The 22,134-nt window shown below is 44.0% G+C and overlaps 1 protein-coding gene across 12 annotated transcripts in view; it reads right to left on the bottom strand.

The window, feature by feature from the left end:
* The window catches only part of TANC1 (tetratricopeptide repeat, ankyrin repeat and coiled-coil containing 1), a 216,265-nt gene that overhangs the window by 50,729 nt on the left and 143,402 nt on the right, over positions 1-22,134 (bottom strand). For all 12 annotated transcript variants that reach the window (XM_073305546.2, XM_073305545.2, XM_073305550.2 and 9 more), the window contains 7 exons: positions 21,354-21,505; positions 11,985-12,216; positions 9,253-9,419; positions 7,481-8,088; positions 5,744-5,852; positions 5,392-5,514; positions 951-1,187 (listed from right to left, as the gene is read on the bottom strand). In XM_073305546.2, the coding sequence (XP_073161647.1) occupies positions 951-1,187; positions 5,392-5,514; positions 5,744-5,852; positions 7,481-8,088; positions 9,253-9,419; positions 11,985-12,216; positions 21,354-21,505 (1,628 nt within the window). The remainder of the gene's footprint in view (positions 1-950; positions 1,188-5,391; positions 5,515-5,743; positions 5,853-7,480; positions 8,089-9,252; positions 9,420-11,984; positions 12,217-21,353; positions 21,506-22,134) is intronic.

The following is a 22,134-nucleotide window of genomic DNA, read 5'->3' as shown; positions in this document are numbered from 1 at the left end:
GTTGCACTTTAACTGCTCTGTGTAGACCCTGCTGGAGTGCTGTAGGTCCTAAAGTGCACCATCAGAGTCCACACAGGGCAGTTAGAGAGCAATACACAGCCTGTGGCTTGGTCAGTAAATCCAGCAATGCCAAAACCCATTCAAAATCACTGCAGCTTGCCTCCAGTCAGACCCTCACTGTGCAATCTATGCATGTGCCACAAGTAGAAAAGAATGCCCCCTAATGCCCCAGCAATATTTGCTGTTTGTTGGACCTGAGTGGTGGTGAATGACCCACACACATGTGTTTTATATATGTATAAAATGTGTGCTTGCAAATGTAGTAGTTTTAAACCTGAATTCGTAGTTTCGTAATTACGAGCAAAAATTGGAAGGATTACGGAAAATTAGGAAGGGTTGGGATCTATCTACACCAACATGAGAAAGGAATACAATTAAATGGAAAAACAACAATAAACCACTATGAAATGATTGCAAGTAGGAAATAAACAAATATGCTCGCCCATGAACATGTTTCCTCTCCCCTTATTGCAATTCCACTCTTATTTCCCTCCCCAATTGTCATGACATTGATTGCTCATCACAAACTTGGGGCCTGCCCCAGGACATCTGCAACTGCCACTGATTTCATCAGTCAGCTTCAGCTCTTCGGCCACAATCTGGGAGAGGTTTATACATGTAAATAGTTCCATTAAATTCAATGGGACGACTCACAAGTGTAAAGATAATTACATATATGAATCACAGCTTTCTATTGTAAGCTCTTCAGGGCAAGGATCTATATAAGAATGTATAAGCCTTTGTTATCTGGGGTTTTTTTTTTTCCAAAAATGATATGTACACACCATACTCTATATAAATTGCTAATAAATATAATAAAACATGCCTATACAATATTTTCTTAGCCATGAGTACTGTAGTTAAAAACATCCTTTGGTGTCATAGCTTACCCTTGCACCCTTTTTGCAGAGCAATGAAACCAAGTTCATGTGACCTGCAGCTGCTGCATAGCTAAGTGGAGTCATTCCATTTTCAGATGTCCCATCAAGAGCAGCTCCGAATTCCACCAGAAGAGTGACCATTTCTTCATGACCAAGGTGAGACTCAACACACAGTATTGGAGCATTATTTAGAACTTCAGTCCTGTAATTCACATTTGCTCCCCCCAAGATCAGCAGACGACTCACCTGAAGGAAAATTTAAACAAGCTATTTTTTCTCCACATTTATCATAGCATATCATCGAGAGGCTACAGAAGTATCTCATTTTCTATTCTGATTTTGGTATTAAAATTATAAATGGAAACTGAATTTATTACATATTGATACTAATGTGAAGTAAAAAAAGTTTAAAAGCCATTGGTTAGCAGTTATATCTTTGGGTTACTAGCTATAAGTTCTAGCTATAAATCCACAATATCATGAACTTTAAAATCTTTATATCGCCTTCACCATTATGGTTTCATCTGTTACCATGGCACAACATATATCATTACACAAAAAACACCTTTGAAAACACTTAGCAGTTGGCCAAAATTGCAACCTTCTCCCCTCCCTGCGTTAGCAATTCCAATAATGGACCCTACACCTCCCACTTTCCCCAATTTTACCTCTTTCATCTTTAAAGTTCCCCATGGTATCTTTGTTTGTTCCCTCTCAGAAAACAACAATTATTTCCCTGCAGATCATGATTTTTTCCATTTCGCAAAACACAGATTGTGTTCCTTGAAATTAGCATGTTTTCTGTGTGCATAGCTTTGTTCCCTTACTTGCCTTACCACATCACCGATATGAGCACAAAGCTAGGCCCCACCGCTTGCTTCTCAGCCCTCCCTGGCTTCCCTCGCGAACAGCTGATCTGTGGGAAACTGGGCGGGGGCGGAGAAGCAGAGCGCGGTGGCGTGTTCAGGGGAGGAGGTGGAGGCGGAATGGAGGTGAGCTGGGGCCAGGCGCGGGGCGGGGAGCTGCCGGTGGGTGCTCTGCACCCACCAAATATTCCCCATGGGTGCTCCAGTCCCGGAGCACCCAGGGAGTCGGTGCCTATGGCACCACTTTTGATGTGATCGGTGGGGGGAGCAGCCACTCCCCCTGCTCCCCCCCAGCTACGCTACCCTGCCCCTCGGAGCCAGAGGGACCTGCCAGATGCTTCCTGGGAGCCGCCCCAGGTAAGCACCGCCGGGACTCCCCACCTCGCCCCCCGGCAGGTCCCTCTGGCTCTTAGGGGCGGGGTGCAGTGGGCACCCACTATGGTGGCCCATGAGACCTTCCTGCCTGGTTCTGGGGGCAAACAGGGGAGGGGGATGGATGGGACAGGGGTCCTGGGGGGGGGGGCAGGGAGGCATCAAAGAACGTGGGGGGGTGGATGAGGCAGGAGTCCCAGGGGGCGGGGGCGGGCTACGACCCCATCGTGGGGTGAGGAGGGAACCAGTTGTTAAGATTTTGGCATCACTGGGCCAGAGTTAGTTTCAGAGAATCATAGAAGATTAGGGTTGGAAGAGACCTCAGGAGGTCATCTAGTCCAACTCCCTGCTCAAAGCAGGACCAACCCCAACTAAATTTGCTGAAGAATCAGCAGGAAAGTACAAGAACAGAAAACATGTGCGTCAGGTCCACAAAAACATTGACTAGCTTAATTTACTGTCTTGGAAATGGAAGGATTCCCGCCCCCCCTTTTTAAATTGCTATGAATGACACCTTCCAGCAGAATATAATAATTTTAGGGTAGGTGAATTTGGCTTAAAGTTACTGTTAAATTCTTCTCTAACCGTAAAACACAGACATAAAAGAAATGTGCTAAAATTATGAAAATCCAGATAACACACAAAAGAAGGGCAATCTAAAGGCCTAGTCCTGCAAATACAGTTACTCACATGCATACATATTTATAGGATAGGTCCCTAAAATGGTCAACTATGAAATCTATTATTACCTCTAGTTGACATCACTATGGTTTCAATGCCTTACTGTTTCTCTTATTCATTTGCACTTTAGGGTTTTACTGGCATATTTGAAAATATCTGAAACAGGCATACGTGTTTCAAGTCAGGGGTTTCTTCTTTTTAATATTACAATTAAACCACAGCCAAGGTCTGACTATGTGGGTAAATGACAGCTAAATGGCTAGCAATTTTTTTCTGTTTTAATCAACAGCCAGATTGTAGATGGCTCTTAGTATGAGCAAAGTGAGAGCAGTGAGTATAAGGAGTTTCCTTTCCCCTTATGTTTGCCTGGTCTCTCTCTGCACCCCTTGAGGCACAGTCTACTGCAATTGGGGTAAAGACAGACAAGGCCATGTCACACTCCCCTGCATTAGCATTCATAGGAGGAAGAGGGAGGAGTATACTGAACCTCAGGAAGGGACACAACTCCTTCTCCATGCTGGATCTGTATAGTTTAAAATAGGTCATCACATGCTAGAAACTAACCTTTGGTACTACACTTCAGCATATTTAAGACAAGGAAGACTGAATTCTGCTCTAAATTAGTAAACTGGGTGTGGTCCTTGGGCTCCTGATAAATTGTCAATATAGCGCTCACTCAGACATAAATGTGGGCAGTCAAAATGGAGGGAAAGACTCCACTGACTTTAATGAGAATTGGATCAGTCTCCAAGACACAATCAATAGTAAGATTTAAACAGAAGAATCTGTAACTGAAGTTCCTGCACATTTATGTCAGATTTTCAAAAAATAAGGTTTTGTACAATTACCAAATAAAATTGCACGGTTGTGGAATTATAGTCAGAAGAACTATACTTAACCTTACTGGCAAGGGCATATTTTGAACTCATTTTCCAATATATGGGTTTTCTCCAGCCAATTTATGACTTGCTTTAAATTATATATTAAAAATATTTTCCTTTAAAAGAACACTGTTTTTTAGGCTGTAATTAAACGTTGGCATCTATGACATTATCAGCTCTCTGCTGAAATGAAAATCAACCAGTGAAAGATTTTTGTATGAATTAAGGCTTTTCACAGAAATACCCCTCAACAAACTCTAGTATCCAGAAGAACTGTAGATATTCATTCACCATTATGATTGTGAAAATTCCTTTAATTACATGCATAATTTATGCAAGTTCTGTTTTAAAAAACAGTGGATGTACAAAGCCAACCAATACAGTTAAGACAACATGGTGCCACAAATAATTTACACGGATTTCTGCAAAAACAGATAGTTTACAATACCTATTAAACACACAGTCTTTAAAATGATCCCACATTAGCTGTTTCAGCAAAGTTTCAGAAGAGTCAAGATAAATGAGATTAAATTTAAGTTATATAAATAACAACTACGGACCCAATATATATTGGACCACCTCACAACACCTGTTAGATGGGTGGGTTTTATTTTCAATTCCTCCCACAGGGAATCATTTGTGATAAAATAATACTTAGCTTTTAACATAGCATCTCAAATGACTTTACAAACAACTAAGCACCACATCCATTTTACAGACGGGTAAACTGAGGCATTAAGTGATCTGTCCCGAAGTAAAAAATAGAAACAGGTGTGGAAATCAGGAGTCTTCATACTTGACTATGCATCCATGCAATCTGTTGAAATTCAGATCTTCTCAGTTTAATGTTTAAACTCAGCACATTTTCTACTCTCTCTCTCTGTGTCAGGGTTTTAAACTGCTGCCCATCACCACAGTAATCCAAATGCCTTTGTAAAATTTTTTGTAAAATTGATAGCAACAGCAAAATTCCTAGTAGACTTCATGGAGTCTCTGACATTTCTATTCTGGAGTAAAATTGCTTCTTGGGGTAGAGATTTGTTTCTATTTTGTTTAAATTGATTCATGTATTAAATATCCATTTGGATTAAGTTTTAGGAATAATCCAAAAGGAGATAAAACGCAACAGAGTGAAGAACAGACTGTTTCTGATAGTCACGGAAGCCAAATTCCCCAATAAAACATAAAAGCTAAAAAAGAGCACAACACAGATAGCATTCATTCAGCTGCAGGGCAACAAATTTACAAGGGTACCTTCCCATAAATTTGGTCTGATATTTAATCTCATAAAAATGTTTATGATTTGTTGAGTAATGTCCTCCAGATTCTCAGTGTCTATTTTAAAAATACATTGACTTTCTGGGCAAAAACAATCTTAAGGTATTCATTGCAATTTATAAGTTGGCCCTAGAAAAGCAAACCTTTACTTCTCCCTTTGCTGACTTCATAGCACTTAAATATTATTCACAGACCATCTCTGGATGATATTTAGTCATCACTGGTGTTTTAATTATGCATGATATTTTCACATTAGGTCTAATTCTGTCCTCACTGAAGTCAGTGGCAAACTCCCACTGATTTCATCGGTGCAAGATCAGACCCATTTGTGATTCAGGTGGCATCCTCAGTTCATAATTCTTATTTTCTTACCTTCACATTAGGTGTATAGAGATTTCTCAGAGAAGCAAGGGCAGCTGACAATCCATCTGTGCTATATCCAATCCACAGGGCTTGAAGGTGACTGGAAGAAATTCCAGTTTTTTTACTCAGACCCTGGGAGAAATTATAAAATAAAGAGATACTTTTAGAAATAGGATTGCAGAGAGAATTTACATTTCTTTATGTGGATGAGGCATAAAAGGGATCACTTTATTTGTAAGAATATTAGGTGTTTATAAAGGTGGTTTGTAACTATTAAAGCAACCAGTCTGGAATCATCTCAGACACCTGTGCATTTATTCTGATATCATACAACTGTGTTTTTAAAATATGTGGATTTTACCTTGAAAATGTGCGCTTTAAGAATGTGATGACCAAGTTCCATCGTTTGCTGGCGATTTAATTTTCCCTCTTGCCGAGAAAACATGAATGCCAGTAGAGCATGCCCATTCCTAACAAAAGGAAGGAAATGAGAGAGCAGCACATATATTTAGTAAAGATTTAGTTACATCACCCAATACGTTCATACATTTATGTCATGCAAACTTCAACGTTTTTTGTTTCACCCAATTAAACTTTTAAAATATCTCCATGTGTCAATTTAAATATTAAAACCTTCAAATGTCACAAGAGAGAAAACTTTTTAATACTTGTCCTAAGTTCGCAAAAAGAAAAGGAGTACTTGTGGCACCTTAGAGACTAACCAATTTATTTGAGCATGAGCTTTCATGAGCTACAGCTCACTTCATCGGATGATGAAAGCTCATGCTCAAATAAATTGGTTAGTCTCTAAGGTGCCACAAGTACTCCTTTTCTTTTTGCGAATACAGACTAACACGGCTGTTACTCTGAAACCTGTCCTAAGTTCATAAGTTTTGACATTAGGAGAGGAGACAACAGAGCTCTGTCTCTAAGTACAGTGAATTCACTTCTAAAAGAATATATCTGAATTGAACAGGGTCATGGGAAATCTAAAGAGTAGCCTCATGAAAAGCGTTCAGGTCTCAAGCACCAGATCAGAATCTCCATTGACTGGAGATGGAAGGGGTGAGGTCAACAAGACACTGTAAATAGATATTGCAGTGTTCTGCTAAATCTGACTGTTGCATCTTTCCATACCTCTAATAAGATATGAAATTCTGTTAAAATCCTCAAGCCCCTTTAAAAAATGACAGAGCATCCTTTTCTTTTCGTAATAAAATAAAAACACACACACGCAGACACAAAAACCACCACCAGCTTGAAACATATGCCTAACATACAAACACAGAGTGGTGAATTTTACATAACTACACTATTCCAGTGTTATTAGATCAGTTTTATCATGTACAACCCATGGTTTTGTAAAACGCAGGAGAACTGAATTCTTAAAATTCTGAGGTAGCTGGGTGCAATACTGGTAAATCCATGTTTAGAATTATCACCAAAATCTACTTTATGTATGAGTGATGATCCTAACATGTTTTTAAAAGGACTAAACTCCAACGCCCTGAATAGTGTGGCAAAATGGACAATGCAGACTGGCAAAATGTGCACACACAGTGTTTTTCAGTGGCTCTGACCTACATGACCCATACTATACAACCCAAGAAAGGGGAGTAGAAGGGTCAAATTGAAATAATGAGACTGAGAATGTCTCAGTAATTTAAAAAAAAAAACAGAAGAAAATTAGACAAAATGATCTATTGCCCTATTTCCCAGTAGAAAAAGTAGCTTTCAAATTCGGAGTTTGTAAGAAGCCTTACAGTATTTTCCTATTGCAGATTTTGCCAAGGTGATAAAAATAGGAGGCTTCTCATAAATTATACTTCTTCACCAACGTAGTGAAATCACACAGCTTAACTATTACTAAGGGTACATTTTGCTCTCAGATATATAGGCCCAGTTCTCATTGACTCCATCAGGAGTTACATCTAGGCATCAGAAGACAAAACTTGGCTCTAAATATGCACAGCTTTTCCTTTGAAAAAAATGCATCTGTTTAACATTACTCTCCCCCCATCAGTGATCAAAATTGATTAGTAAAATCTGTAACAGCAGCTATCTGTACATATTACACCTTATTACAGCCTTAATTTACCTTGGCTCACATAAGAAGTTTGTATTTTCACCATCCGCTCTCCAAACAAGCCATTCCCTGAAGGAAGGATGGCAGAACATACGTGTTTTGTCACGCCTTTTTATCAGGAAATACGAAAGGGCCTCCATCCTCTGTTGGAAGTCTTCCCAGTCCTGTTCACCATTTATCTGACCAGCATTAATAGCTTGGAAAATCTGGTCATCTGTCATGGGATGAAGGGATGCTAGAGCCACATTTAACACGGGCAGTGCTCTCTCAAAAGCAGAGTTGGTCATGAACTTCATGTTGCACTGGAGCAAATAAAGTTCTGATAGAGACACAGGAACTACCTTGTAGCTTGCACTTTTTATCACTAAGTGACCTTTCTGAAAAAGATCCAGTGTCAGTTTCAAATAGAGATAAGATCCCAAGCTCTTCACGATCAGGTGGTTACTCACTTTCCCGATTATGGCTGCATCAGCTTTCCCATTTAAAGCTATATTGTTTATAATTTCCTGACTGCTATTGATCCTGTATTGAATATATGAATTCAAATCACCATGGATTTCTTTGTTATCTGGGAAGTCATCTAGGGATATTTTGAAAAAGGGTAGTGAACTCGTATTTTCCTGCAACAGAACAACACATACATACACACGCGCATTATAGCATTTCAGAATTGAAAATTCAGTCTAGCTTCACTATATTTTTCTTTTGTGAGAGGCATTAGATAGAGATGAGAAAGATCTATTAGCTCTAGTATGCTCTTGTAGATATAGTAACCTGACAACAGGTAACACAACATTTTATATTTTTACACTACCATCATCTTTTTTCTGAGAATCTCAAAACACTTTATTAACCAACCCCTGAAGGGTAGATGAAGGATATATAGTGGTCATTTCAAATTTAGGGCAGCAGAATACAAAGTTACTAGAACTGGAATTTGGCCAGGAAACAGTTTTACATCTCTTTGCTTACAAATAGTTCAGTAATGACCCAGAGAGAAGAGCACCATCACCACCACTTCCTGCAGCAGGTGTTCCTCGGAAGTCTCCCATCCAAGTACTGACTGGGCATGCATGACTACTTAGTTAAGGAGAACTGACAGTTACAGAATGGATCATCTAGGTATAGTGGTTTTACCTGAACACACATTTATGGTACATAAAAAACAGTAATTCAGATGATAGACATACAACTGCTTTTCAGGCAGATCAATACATATTTGTATAGTCTAGCAAACTTTGCAAACATCTTTAGTATAAATGAGCACCTTTATAATATAATGCATTTCCTATTTAATTAAAAACAGCTAAATTGATAAAAAAAGCTGAACTTTCAGTCTGGGGGCATTGACATTATGAAAACACTGTAGCTGCAAACCTCCCAGAATCCAGATAGTTGTTTCACGGACTATGTATTAGAGAAAGACGACTTCTAAATGGGTGATCCTTTCAGGAGAAATCCCAAATAAATCAATCTTTAGTTAGGAACTAACCACCTCAATTTCTATAAGATGTTGAGAATTCCTAACTTCTAGTGATTCAATATCCCATTCTCATCTCACCTGAGGTCTAAGAAAACTGTAGCTCATGTTTTGTCACTTATCTCATTGGCATACTCCAGAAAAAAAACTATTTATCCACCATAAAGAAAGAACACATGGCACAATTTTTATTTATGTCTTTGAATTCATCTAAAAGTGCATTAATTCAAAGTAATATAATTATAGCAGTGTAAAAGGTCACTTTTAAGAGAAAAATAAGCTAAACTAAAAATATGATTTTTACCTGAAAGTTAGTTCTTACAGTCACAATCAGCTTCAACCAGGAAGGAAATTTAGAGATAATGTTTGTGATAAATGAAGAAAGTGTGTCACCGTAATCAGGTTTGTGGAATTCAGCCTCATTTAAACCATCTATCAAAATGATGTATTCTTCCTCTGGAATTCTCTGCTCTGAATAACAAAAGTAAAAAACAACAGGAGATTGCACATTTTTCTGCACAATTTTGAAAATCTTGGCAGTAAAGGTAACTTTATATACATCAGGAGAAATTTTGCAAGTCAGAATATCCAACCAAAAATCACCACCGTCACTAATCTCACTTTAGATTAAAATTGAATTTTTAAAATCTAATTTACTATTTATGCTGTTTGTCTGCTTTTTGGCACTTTGCCCTCTTTAGCCAACGAAAATAGTTCATAGTTTCATTTTCTAGATCTTATGACTAGCACTATGCTGCAATGTCTGGGTTACAAATACTGCAGGGGAACTTCTACACATTTCCAGCTGTGTTTTGGTCACACTTTATATTAAAGCTCCATTTTGTAAATGGTATATTGAAAAGGTTAAATGATTAACAGATGTTACAAGCATGTTAAAGACATGAGTAGTAGGTGTTCTAGATGGTTATAAACACATCAATAGAAGGTTCCATATGTAATTACAAGCACTTACTGACCCTTAGATTCTAACAAATAACCATTTATTAGAACTTTTATTAATAATTTATTAAACCTTTACAAAACATTATAACACAAAACACCTATGTAAATAAGACATGGGGCAAGTTATTGAAAAAAGAGAACAAAACATAGCTGCTCATTAAGTGAGCACTGTCCATTCTGTGCACCATATGAGGTAAGGATCCTGTGGAAAAAACAGTATGTGACCACAGAATTAAGGAAAGTATGATAATGCATATGCACAAAGGGGCTGAATTAATGTTCCACAGGCAATCTTAATTATGACATTTCTAATTTTGGGCCACTTGACTTTTCTATTTTATAATGTTCTTTTAACATAACTTTTTGTATGTAATTTCCTATGTTTTTTAAAAGAGCACACTCTGCCACTTCAGCTATGGTGTAACTAATAGCAGTAGTGTGTCGTCACCCTCTATGCGGACCAGCACTAAAGAGGGATGAGAGATACTTTACCAGTGGGTTTCACAGTTATTTGCTGACAACAAAACAATGGTGAGACTTGGGAATCCTGGGCTCCATTCCAAGCTCTGGAGGATAGCATGCTCTAGTGGGCCAAAACTCTTCTGCATACTCCTTCAGAGAGGGACCCCTTCATCCCCACCCACTCAGTCCTTTCCTCACCACAAATCCTTATCTCAGCCCCATTGTCCTCACCTACTTTAGTCCCAGACTCCACTACATTCAGGCTTCTCATTCAAGTCCCAATAAGTCCTAGCCTCACCCCTTTCAACGCACCACAACAGTCTATCCCACACTCCCCATCCTCCCCAAACCCCAGCTCCTTGTCTCAGTCCTTCCCCCACAACCTGGCTCCTCATCATATCTGCCTTTTCTCCCATCTTACCTTTTCCCTCCCCCACCCACTGTTCCTCAATTACAATCCCTGACTCCTCATCCAATCTCAGTCACCATCACTCACACCCCCTACATCCCAACTTCTAGTCCCACTCTCCCTTTTCCTTTTCCCCTGCCCCCAGCAGCCTCCAATCCCCACCACACCCAGGTTCCTTGTCCCAATCTACTCTCCCCACATCTCCCTGGAGGTCTGGCTTTTGTCTCCTCTGCATTTGAATTGGGCAGCTTCCTCATGCATGCTGCCTGGGCCCAGCAGGGAGGTCATCAAGAGCATGGGGGAGACGGGCTTTCTGCTTTCAGCTCAGGTGCTCAGACCCAGCCCTGGCATGGCACATAGCAGGTCTGTGCGGTAATTACAGGGAGAGTCCTGCTCAGCCCTGGGCTGGACCATGACCAGTGCAGATGGAATCTTGGGGAATTTAGCTGCTAAAATCTAAGAAGTTTCTACTGAGCATGCATGAACTGTGATTTTTCAAAGACTTACAATTTGGCCAAATTTGAGTGGATTTTCATGAGAACAGCAAAAGACAGATCCCTCACACATATTTTCAAGATTTACATAATTTCAAGTGCTCCACAGCATGGGAGTGCTAGAGCTTTTCAAATAAAAGATACCAGAATTTTGTCACATGGGCAAAATATATTTTTTTCTTTTTGCCTTGTATTCAGAAACACCAAATTGCTTTGGCTGATGTTTTCCAAATTCAACCGGAGCCAGACACCGAGCATGGAAAATTTCAGCCTAGACAGTTAAAGTATGGCAAAGTTATACACAGCTAAAAACTGGGTTTTATAATGGGAAGTGGTGGGCAACCTTAATGGCTGATAGGCGTCCTGCCTATAACTTATAAATGTATCCTTAACAATAAGTGTGACCATGTTTTCACTGACATTTTCAGAAAAGTCATGAAAACATTACTTTTAATATTAGGTATTGGAGGATATTATTTTATAACTAAAATACTTCTGTCTGAAAATTGTCTACTATTCTTACAAGTGACATCTAAAATGATTATAACTGAAAGACATTAAAGAAAAACATTCCTGCTAGTGAAGTCATTCCTATACATTTAATCACCTCCCTCAGATAATTAAATACGTATATCAGATCACTTTAGGGTTTTTTGGTCATTTATAAAGTTCAGAGAAAGTTTCTGAGTAGACTGCTACTTGGCATACCTTTCCTGAGGTTTGCAAGTGGTTCCAACACTCCTCTTTTAAAAGCTGCTGCTGGATCTTGGACACAGGACCTAAGGCTAAGCATACTTTGTAGCTGAGGCTCTTTTATCAGAAGATCTCTGTATGCTGTTAACTGATGTGACCGGCAAAGTAAAGCTGCAATACTGTGCACAAATTCTGGGACAAGACATGTATATGTGTTGTCAGCTTGGCAATAGTGGTAGGCAACAACCTAAAAAAAGAAAGTCAGGTTATCACATTTTTGTAGATGACACTGTAGAAACAATGTGAGCCGTAGCTCACGAAAGCTTATGCTCAAATAAATTTGTTAGTCTCTAAGGTGCCACAAGTACTCCTTTTCTTTTTGCGAATACAGACTAACATGGCTGCTACTCTGAAAACTGTAGAAAAAGCAAAAAAATTTAGCTAATTTATTTAGCTGAATGGCACCCCCCAAGCTCTGTTCAATTTTAGAAAAGTTATCTTGATTTATATTGTGTGAAAGATGAGCCTAATGGAATCATGGCACAAGAAAAAAACAACAGGGAAAACAGTGTTACTACAGCAGAGGGTGGAAAGAAGATACACAGAAATCGAAACATCCATTCTGGACATAATCAATAAATGACTAATTTGAGTCCCTGCCTCTTGGCATTTGTATATGACTAGAGTTCAGCAGGTAAGGCAGAACTTGAGGCCCTTGCCATAACACAAAAAAAACTTCCAGAACAAAACCTGAAAATCTGTGAAAGCTCTATCTGAGCAAGCTGATCAGCTGAATATTACAGTATCACTGTAGGTAGCTGACTGCTGCAGAAAAAAACAGTTACCTTTTCCGTAACTTGTGTTCTTCAAGATGTGTTGCTCATGTCTATTCCACAGTAGATGTGCGTGCTCGCCACGTGCACTGGTGCCGGAAGTTTTTCCCCTTGTAATACCGGTAGGGGAGTGCTCCTTATGACCCCTAGAGTGGCTTCTCCATGGTGTGGCATAAGGGGCGCTGTGCGCTCCCCCCATCCTCAGTTCCTCCTTGCCAGACAACTCCGACAGAGGGGAAGGAGGGCGGGATGTGGAGTAGACATGAGAAACACATCCCGAAGAACATCAGTTACGGAAAAGGTAACTATCTTCTTTGAGTGATTGCTCATGTGTATTCCACAATAGGTGATTCCAAGCTACATCTGTTGGAGGTGGGTAGTTCACAAACTCTTGAGACAGAGTAGGGCCCTGCTGAACCCAGTGTCCTCCCCAGTCTGGGAGACTATTGCATAATGAGAGGTGAACGTGTGGACAGAAGACCATGTGGCAGCCCTACAAATGTCCTGAATGGGGACATGGGCAGCCGACAAGGCTTGTGCCCTAGTTGAGCGTGCCCTCACAATTGGTGACGGAGGGAGTCCCACCAGGTCATAACAGGTACAGATGCTCAAAGTGATCCAGTTGGAGAGCCGTTGAGTGGAGATTGGCCGACCTTCCATGCACTCGGCTGAAGCGATGAACAGCTGCGAGGACTTCCTGAATGGCTTAGTCCACTCCAGGTAAAAAGCCAGAGCCCATCTCACATCCAGTGTGTGGAGGCGGCGTTCCTCACTGGACGCATGGGGCTTGGGGCAGAGGACCAGCAGAAAAATGTCCTGACTCGTGATAGGCGGAGACCACTTTTGGGAGGAACGAAGAGTATGGGAGGAGCTGGACCTTATATTTATGAAACACCGTGTACGGGGGCTCGGAGGTCAGGGCCCTGAGTTCTAAGATCCACCTAGCCGACATGATCGCAACCAGGAAGGCCACCTTCCACGAAAGGTGTGACCAGGAGCACGTGGCTAGTGGCTCAGACGGGGGCCCCGTGAGTTGGGCCAACACCAGGTTTAGGTCCACTGCGGGACTGGGGGCCTAACATACGGGAAGAGACGATCCAACCCCTTAAGGAATCGGCCGGTCATAGTATCAGAGAATACCATGTGGCCCTGCACCAGCGGATGGAAGGCCGATATGGCCGCCAGGTGCACCTTGACTGACGAGGGAGGCAGACCCTGGGCTCTAAGGTGAAGGAGGTAATCCAGAATAAGATGGATCAGGGCAGCCACCAGGGAAACTCTTGTCCGCCCACCTGGAAAAACGAGACCACTTTGCCAAGTAGGCTTGGCTTGTGGAGGGCTGCCTGCTTTCTAGGAGGACGCACTGAACCCCTTCCGAGCACGTCCTTTCCTACCTACCTAACCATTGAGCAGCCATGCTGTGAGGTGGAGTGCCACTAGGTTGGGGTGGAGAAGGCAGCCCTGATTCTGGGAGAGCAGGTCTGGGCAGGAGGGCAATGGCCACGGTGGGGCAACTGCCAGGCCTGTGAGGGTCCTGTACCAATGCTGCCTGGGCCATGCTGGGGCACTAAGAAGAACCTGGGCCTTGTCCGTCTATCTTTTCCAGGACCCTGCTGATCAGCGGGAACAGGGGAAAGGCATAGAGAAACTGGCTGGACCAGGACAGGAGGAAGGAATCTGAGATAGCACCCCTTCCCAGCCCCTTCCTTCTCCCGGCCCGGAGCAGAACCGGGGACAGCAACGGTTCTGCTGAGTCACGAACAGGTCCACATGGGGAGTTCCCCACACTTGGAAAAGTCTGTACTCTACCTCTGGGTGGAGAGACCTCTCGTGCTGAGAGAAGAAGTCCCTGCTCAAGCTATCTGCCTGAGTGTTCTGGGCGCCCAGCAGATGGAAGACCTGTAGGCAGATGTCATGGGCTATACAAAAAGTCCCACAGCCTGAGGGCTTCGCGGCAGAGGGCAGAGGATCTGGCCTCGCCTTGCCTATTGATATAGAACATCAAGGCCGTGTTGTCCATGAGGACCCTGACCACCTGGCCCTCTGGGTGCAAGCGGAAGGCCATGCACGCCAGCCATACCACCCTGAGCTCCTTGACGTTTATGCGGAGGGTCAGATCCTGAGCTGACCACAGACCTTGGGTCTGAACATTCCCCACATGCGCCCCCGCATCCCAGGTCCGACGTGTCAGACACCAGTTCCAGTGATGGGGCCCTGACCCTGAATGGGACCCCTTGGAGCATATTTCTCAGGGAGGACCACCACCTTAGCGAGGTGACCACTGTCTCGGGCACTGTGAGGACTTTGCCCATCCTGTCCCTGGCCTGGGAGAATTCCAAGGCCAACCAGAGCTGGAGGGCCCTCATCCTGAGTCTGATATGACAGAACACATACATGCACGTGAACATGTGACCCAAGAGCTGGAGGCACACTCTGGCTGTTTTCACCAGAAAACAGTGACCTGTGACTGTGTCGATGAGCCCCTTCAGAGTCTCGAACCTGTTCGGTGGGAGGGAGGCCCTGGTCAACGAGGCGTCCAGGACCGTCCTGATAAACTCTATGCATTGTACCGGGACTAACATGGACTTGGGGTTATTTACCAACAGGCCCAAAGTGGTGCATGTGGACAGAAGGAGCGCCACGTGATCCCGCACCTGCGACCGGGAGCAGCCTTTGACCAACCAGTCATCCAGATGCAGAAGATCGGGACCCCATAGCATCTGAGGTAGGCCGCCACCACTGACATACATTTTGTGAATACCCTGGGGGCAGTGGACAGACCAAATGGGAGGACCGCAAATTGGTAGTATTCCTGCCCCACCATGAAACAGAGGAAGCATCTGTGCCCCTCAAATATATGAATGTGGAAGTACGCATCCTGCAGATCGAGGGTGGCGTACCAGTCCCCGGGATCCAGTGGGGGGATGATGTAGGCTAGGGAGACCATGTGGAACTTGAGCTTCACCATGTACTGGTTCAGGCCTCGCAGGTCCAAGATGGGCCTGACCCCCACTTTGGCCTTCAGGATAAGGAAATAGCAGGAGTAGCACCCCTTGCCTTTGAACTCCCCTGGTACCACTTCCACCGCTCGTACGCCCAGGAGCCGACCCACCTCCTTCTCGAGCAGAGCCTCATGCGAGGGGTCCCCCAGGAAGGACAGGGGCGGGGGGGTGGTTGGGCGGGGAGCAAGTAAATTGGAGGGTGTAGCCGTGACCACTCTGGGGGAAAGCACACATCCGATTGGAGAAGGGAAGCTTTATTGAAGGTAGACCCCTGATGATAACTGGCAGGGTGCCCCCGGGCATCCCATCGAAACTGCCTTTTCCCCGCCTGCTTGCCCTTGGAAGACCCAGGCTGGGGGGGCAGGCCGAGATTGCCTCTGTGGGCACCTCTTATAGTCCCGCAACTTCATATAAGCAGTCTTGTATTTTGAGTGGGTGGCCTGAGTGGGAGTCTGATGCTGCTTGAACTTAAATTTAGCCAGATCCAGAGTCTGGAGGGTTGTGCGGGAGTCTTTCAGGCCATGCAGCTTTGTATCCGTTTGTTCTGCAAACAGAGTTTTGCCATCAAATGGGAGGTCCTGCACGAAGTCTGCGCCTCGCTGGACAACCCAGATAGCAGGAGCCATGACCACCCGTCTCATGGACACCGTATAGGCCATGGATTGCATGGCCGTGTCTGCTGCATCCGAAGCTGCCTGCAGGGTTGCCCAGGCAGTCGCTGTGCCCTCCACCAGCGCTCTGAACTCCTTTCTGTCGCGCACCTTGAGGGAGTCCTCCAACTTGGGCAGGGAGCCCCACAGATTGAACTCATACTAGCCCAGGAGAGTCTGGTGGTTCGCCACCCACAACTGGAAGCTCGAGGATAAATAAATTTTCCTTCCACCCTGCCCAGTGCCGAGGAGGACAGCACATTAAACATGGAGTCCAAAGGCTCCTCCATCTCCTCTGCCTGGAGGTGGAGGCTTGATGCCACCCTTTTTAAGAGTTCTTGCTGGGCCCTAAAGTCCTCCTGTGGGACGGAGGGGCCATAATCGTCTCATCTGGGGAGGGTGAGGAGGCCAGCACAGTACTTTGCGTGTCCACTGACACCGGAGGGTCCACCACCTGGTCAGTCTCTGGACACGGTGCCAAGGATGTACATCCCACCGACTCCTTCCTTAGGGGTCTGGAGAGGGAGGCCGATGGTCCTTCCGAGGCTCCGGCCACCGGGCAAGCCCCCACTGGGGGCTGCATTGGGGGCCACAGTGTCTACTGGGACCGGCTGCGATAGCCCCTCCTCGGTGAGGACCTTTGGCGTCATCTCCCTCCGTCCCACTGGTGTTCGCTCCTTGAGGCAGAGCGGTGCTGAGAGTCCCGATCGGATGGAACCCAACCAGACAGTCTGGTGGGCGTCCAAGGTGATCCACGTGGTCGCTGGGCGGTGAACGGCGTCGGGAATGTTCCCTCGACTGAGACCAGTACCAAGCCGGGGGTGACTGCGGAGATCCCAGCAGCGGCCTGCCTCTGAAGCACGGGGCCGACATCGGCGGTGCTCCTGGTACTGGCATGGACGTAACATCCCAGGCCGCCTGCAGGGCCTCCAGACATCCAGGGAGGCCTGTTCTGAATGGGCCAGGCTACTTCACTCGACTTGAGTCGGAGGCTTAGAGGCCGGTGGGGATCGAGGGCTGCCCGACGTGGGTGTAGCCTCTGTCCCAGGTTTACTTCGGTGCCACGGCAAAGGCGGCCTCTTCCTAGCCTTCTTGGTGCATCCTATGGACGGGGAGCAGTGCCAACTAGTTGATGGTGCCGAAGAGTCACTGCGCACCGACACTGAGGTGCCCAGTGCCGACTCAGAGTGGCGTGCTGGAGCCGGGGTCAGTGCCGACTCCATCAGAATAGCCCGGAGCTTCATGTCCCTTTCTCTCTTGGTCCGAGGTTTAAAAGACTTGCAAATCTTGCAGTGATCACTGAGATGGGTTTCCCCCAAACAGCTTAAACAGTCTGTGTGTGGATCACTCACAGGCATAAATCACGTACAAGTGTCGCATGACTTAAAACCCGGGGCACAGAGCCTGCCCCGGCCCAGGCTGTCTAGCTAAACTAAACTAAAACTAACTACAGGTACCAACACTGAACGAACAAGCAGTTCTGGGGACGAGCTACAGCAAGGCTGGAGCAGAGCAGTTCCGATGCACCTTGACTGGCGGCAAGAAGGAACTGAGGGTGGAGGGAGTGCGCCATGGAGGCGCCGCACCATGGAGGAGCCACTCCAGGGGTCGCCAGGGGTGTTCCCCTACGGGTATGGCTAGGGGAAAAACTTCCAGCACCAGCACACATGGCAAGCACGCACACCTATTGTGGAATATACATGAGCAATCACTCGAAGAAGAAAAGACTTCAATGCGCCTTAAAGTGAGGAGGAGTCACGGTTCAGGGTTCTGATTATTTCTGTGAAAATCAACCCATCACAATGAAAAGCAATGTTTACAGTTCACACAAGTGTGTCATTTAGTGGTTTTTATGGCTTGAAACTCTTTAGCACAGGGGTGGACAAACTTTTTGGCCTGAAGGCCACATCGGGGTTCCAAAACTGTATGGAGGGCCGGGTAGGGAAGGCTGAGCCTCCGCAAACAGCCTGGCTCCCACCCCCTATCTGCCTCTTCCCACTTGCCACCCACAGTCTGCCCCCCTCAGAACCCCGACCCATCCAATCCAACCCCCTGCTCCTTGTCCCCCTCCCGGGACCCCCCACCTCTAACCGCCCCCTATCCAACACCCCTGCTCCTTGTCCCCTGACTGCCCCCCAGGACCTCCTGCCCCTTATCCAACCCCCCCACTCCCTGTCCCCTTCCTTTGCCACTCAGAGCACCAGGACTGGCAGCCACGCCGCCTGGCCGGAGCCAGCCACACCACTGCACAGTCTAGAGCACAGAGGCAGGCTGGTGGCTCTCTCAGCCACGCTGCCTGGCAAGAGCTCGCAGCTCCACCATCCAGAGCACTGGCGGCATGGTGAGCTGAGGCTGCGGGGGAGGGGGACAGCAGGGAAGAGGCCATGGGCTAGCCTCCCCAGCCAGGAGCTCAAAGGCCAGGCAGGACGGTCCCACAGGCCGGATGTGGCTCGCAGGCCGTAGTTTGCCCTCCTCTGCTTTAACACCTTTTCCACTGGATGCAAGTAGATACTTTAAAACACCCCTTTAAAACAAAATTTTGCAAATGATTGAGGAAACCTATTTTTAGAGTAATATGAGAAACATATTTTTAAAATATGTGGAACTCTGATGTAGAATATTTTTATCCTTTAGGCAAAATCAGTTTCTCAGCATAATATAATCTAATACAGAAGTCAGTTGTAATCAAATACTCTAGATAGTCACAGATTATCATCAGTATGTAGTCTAAACTACAGTAATACAGCTTTTAAAAACTTTTTTCAAATTGAGAAAAGAGTTAATTTAAGATGTGAAGTAGTTTCCATCTCAGGGGAGAGTAGCTTGTTTTGGTTCTCAAGCACAAGACACATTTTACTAGACAGAACATATTATAATATGAGCACAAGATTCCCTACATATTTACATCACGTTCAAGTACACTCTTCTGCCCCTGTGGCAGAGCTTTAAACTGATTTGATCTGAGGAGAATCATGAGGGCATTGTCAGCATGCTCTTTGCTCTCAAGACTGAGATTGAGTCTTTGCTCTGGTTTTCTTGAAGGAAATCTTGGACAACTTTGGATGGTGTCTACATGATATCATGCCTACATCACCAGCCAAAAATCTCCTTATTATAATTATGGAACAGGATCACATCCTAGCTCCTTTGTTCAATATCATATTTCTGATGTTTAGAACAGCTGAAGCTCTTATTACTTATAATGATTTTCCATATTTTAGCAAAACCAATCTGCAATAGTCAGTGTCAGGGAAACATTTCCAACTAGAGATCAACAATAGATCTATCCATAAAATGTCAAAGCATAGGAGTATCTGGCACTAGGTGGGCCTAAGCACTGGAACATCCCCAAAGTTCTAGGATTTTCACAAGCAAAGGGCTTGGTTTGAACCTAATTATATTAATAATCACACTTCCCCCCTACCCCATATGTAAAGTTCTAACATTGAGTGAACGAATAATTGGGAAAGGTATGGAGAAATAGTTATTAATTCACCCTATGTAAGTTTTGTCTGTTTTTAGACTGTAGACTCTTCAAGGCAGTGAACATCTCTTACTGTGTGTTGCATAGTGCCTAACACAATGGAGCTCTGATGTTGGCTGGATCTCTAGGCAATACTGGAAAATAAATTTCACAAACGCACTATATATTATAAAAAGTATGAGCTAGGTAAGGTCTCCTCACTGAAGCTCAGAGAGTACTGAATCTTCTTTTTCAGAAAGAGGATTTAGGATAGGAAAGATCTCTTTCTTGAGAGCTTGACCATTAGTGGAAACATCTTTTTTCATCTTTGGCAGTTAAAATCTTTGCCTTTTTATCTTTGAAAGCTCTAGCCCAAATGATCCATATTTTTTGAAATTCAGGCTAGATTACTGCAAAATGTGCTTACCTTGAGATACCACAGACCACCTACAAACTATCAACAATCAATCATGCGATGGCTTGTCTTATAAATGGGAGAGAGCAAAGATTGTGTTCCACAACCTGCACAGGCTCTCCATTCAACTCCAAATTGGTTTCAAGGTATTGATCCTAATCTTTAAAACCCTAGAAGAACTCTTCAAGCTATTTTACATACTACCTTTCTCCCACCTCACTCCCCAATGACACAATTTAGAAGCTATAGTGAACCAGGACTCAACAACTGACAGCCTTGAGGGCTCTTGGAAGACAAGGATAGAACATTTCTGATAGAGAACTCACTGCTCTGGAACTCTCTATCACAGGAGAAAGAGATGAGACCAAATTCTGCCATGGTTAAGGCATGTTGCAGGCCTCACTTTGCAAGTTTTTCCACAATAACAACTGCATCAGAAAGACCTAGCAACATTCACTTGGGAAAGAGAATCCAAAGGATGCAGTCCCATCCAAGAGACAATTTGCTGTTAATCTTAATTTCTGTAACCCTTGCCCAAACACAATAGCAACGAGTGCATTGCAAATTGCTTTGAGCAAAACTTCTGTCTTTCCTTGTTTCATGCAAAATTGCACTATAAGAAGCTACACGGAGTAACTATCTGGTGGGAGCAGTAGACATCTAAGGAATTAGGGATGCCAGTGACTGATATTGAACAAAAGGAACTTTTTCTCACATTTCTACCTTCTCTTAACCTAGATTACACAGAGGACAAGCAAGCAGCAACAGCAGAGGCAGGAGTCAGGTATTACACAGACTCAAGTGAGCAATGGGACTGCTACCAGGTTGCAACTCATGAGAAGGGAGAAAGACCTGGCTAACTGTGCAGGGTGTATGCATGTGGTACACTCTTATATGAGCATGTCCCAAATCACTCTCCCGTCTCACCCCTACCACAACCAGGGAGTTCTGCAAAGCACCATGTCTCAGAGTTTAAACGCTTTTTAGTGTGTTAGAAGTCTACTGAATGGTGAAAGCTTACCTTTGAAGCAAGACATCTCACAGATTTGTCCATTTGATTTTGATGTTCAGGAGTACCAGGACAACTCAGGATCTTCACTGTATTGTTACCATTTGTGAAAGGAGCAGGCGGTGGTAATTTAGTGAGGGGAATCTCTTGACAGGGGTCACTGCCTATAAAAAAGTGCACAGACCAAACTTATGATTACAGACTACTGCTGTGTGGTAAAATATATACATGATAATGGAAGTTCTTAAAGTCTTGGGTAAAATTTACTATTAAGATACATGATTTTTAAACATACACTATATACCATCCTCAAAGGTAAAGCGTTACAACATGACATGCATATACATGTTTTCATCTTTATACTCTCTATGTGATTTAATTGACCTCTGAGCTGAAGAAATACCAAATACTGAAAATAAATACAGTGATGTGAAAATAAGTACAATTCTAAATGCAAGAACTCATTATATCATATAATGTACCAGAGCTCAACTGGTGTGGAAAGTACTAACTATGTTATCATAATAGCCTTTTCGTCACATCATCAATATGGGACATTTGAAAAGTGTCAGCATTGGAAGTACTCTGAGTAAATACATAGAACTATATCATCCTGTCACCTCTAATAAACTGAGGGAGTGCAATGGCAACAGAAGGGCACGGAAGGGATAAGTGTCACCTTCCTAGCATCACCTTCCCCTTCATCTCAGATTCTGTGAAGCCTTTGAAAAATCTGCGCTGCACATTTCAGGGTATGATTATACTAGAGCACCATCCTCCCTCCACAAACCAA

This window comes from Lepidochelys kempii, chromosome 11 (assembly GCF_965140285.1).
Source record: "Lepidochelys kempii isolate rLepKem1 chromosome 11, rLepKem1.hap1, whole genome shotgun sequence".
Classification (NCBI taxonomy): Eukaryota; Metazoa; Chordata; order Testudines; family Cheloniidae; genus Lepidochelys; species Lepidochelys kempii.
The sequence above is the reverse complement of the archived record's forward strand: the minus strand, read 5'-3'. Positions and strand labels throughout refer to the sequence as shown.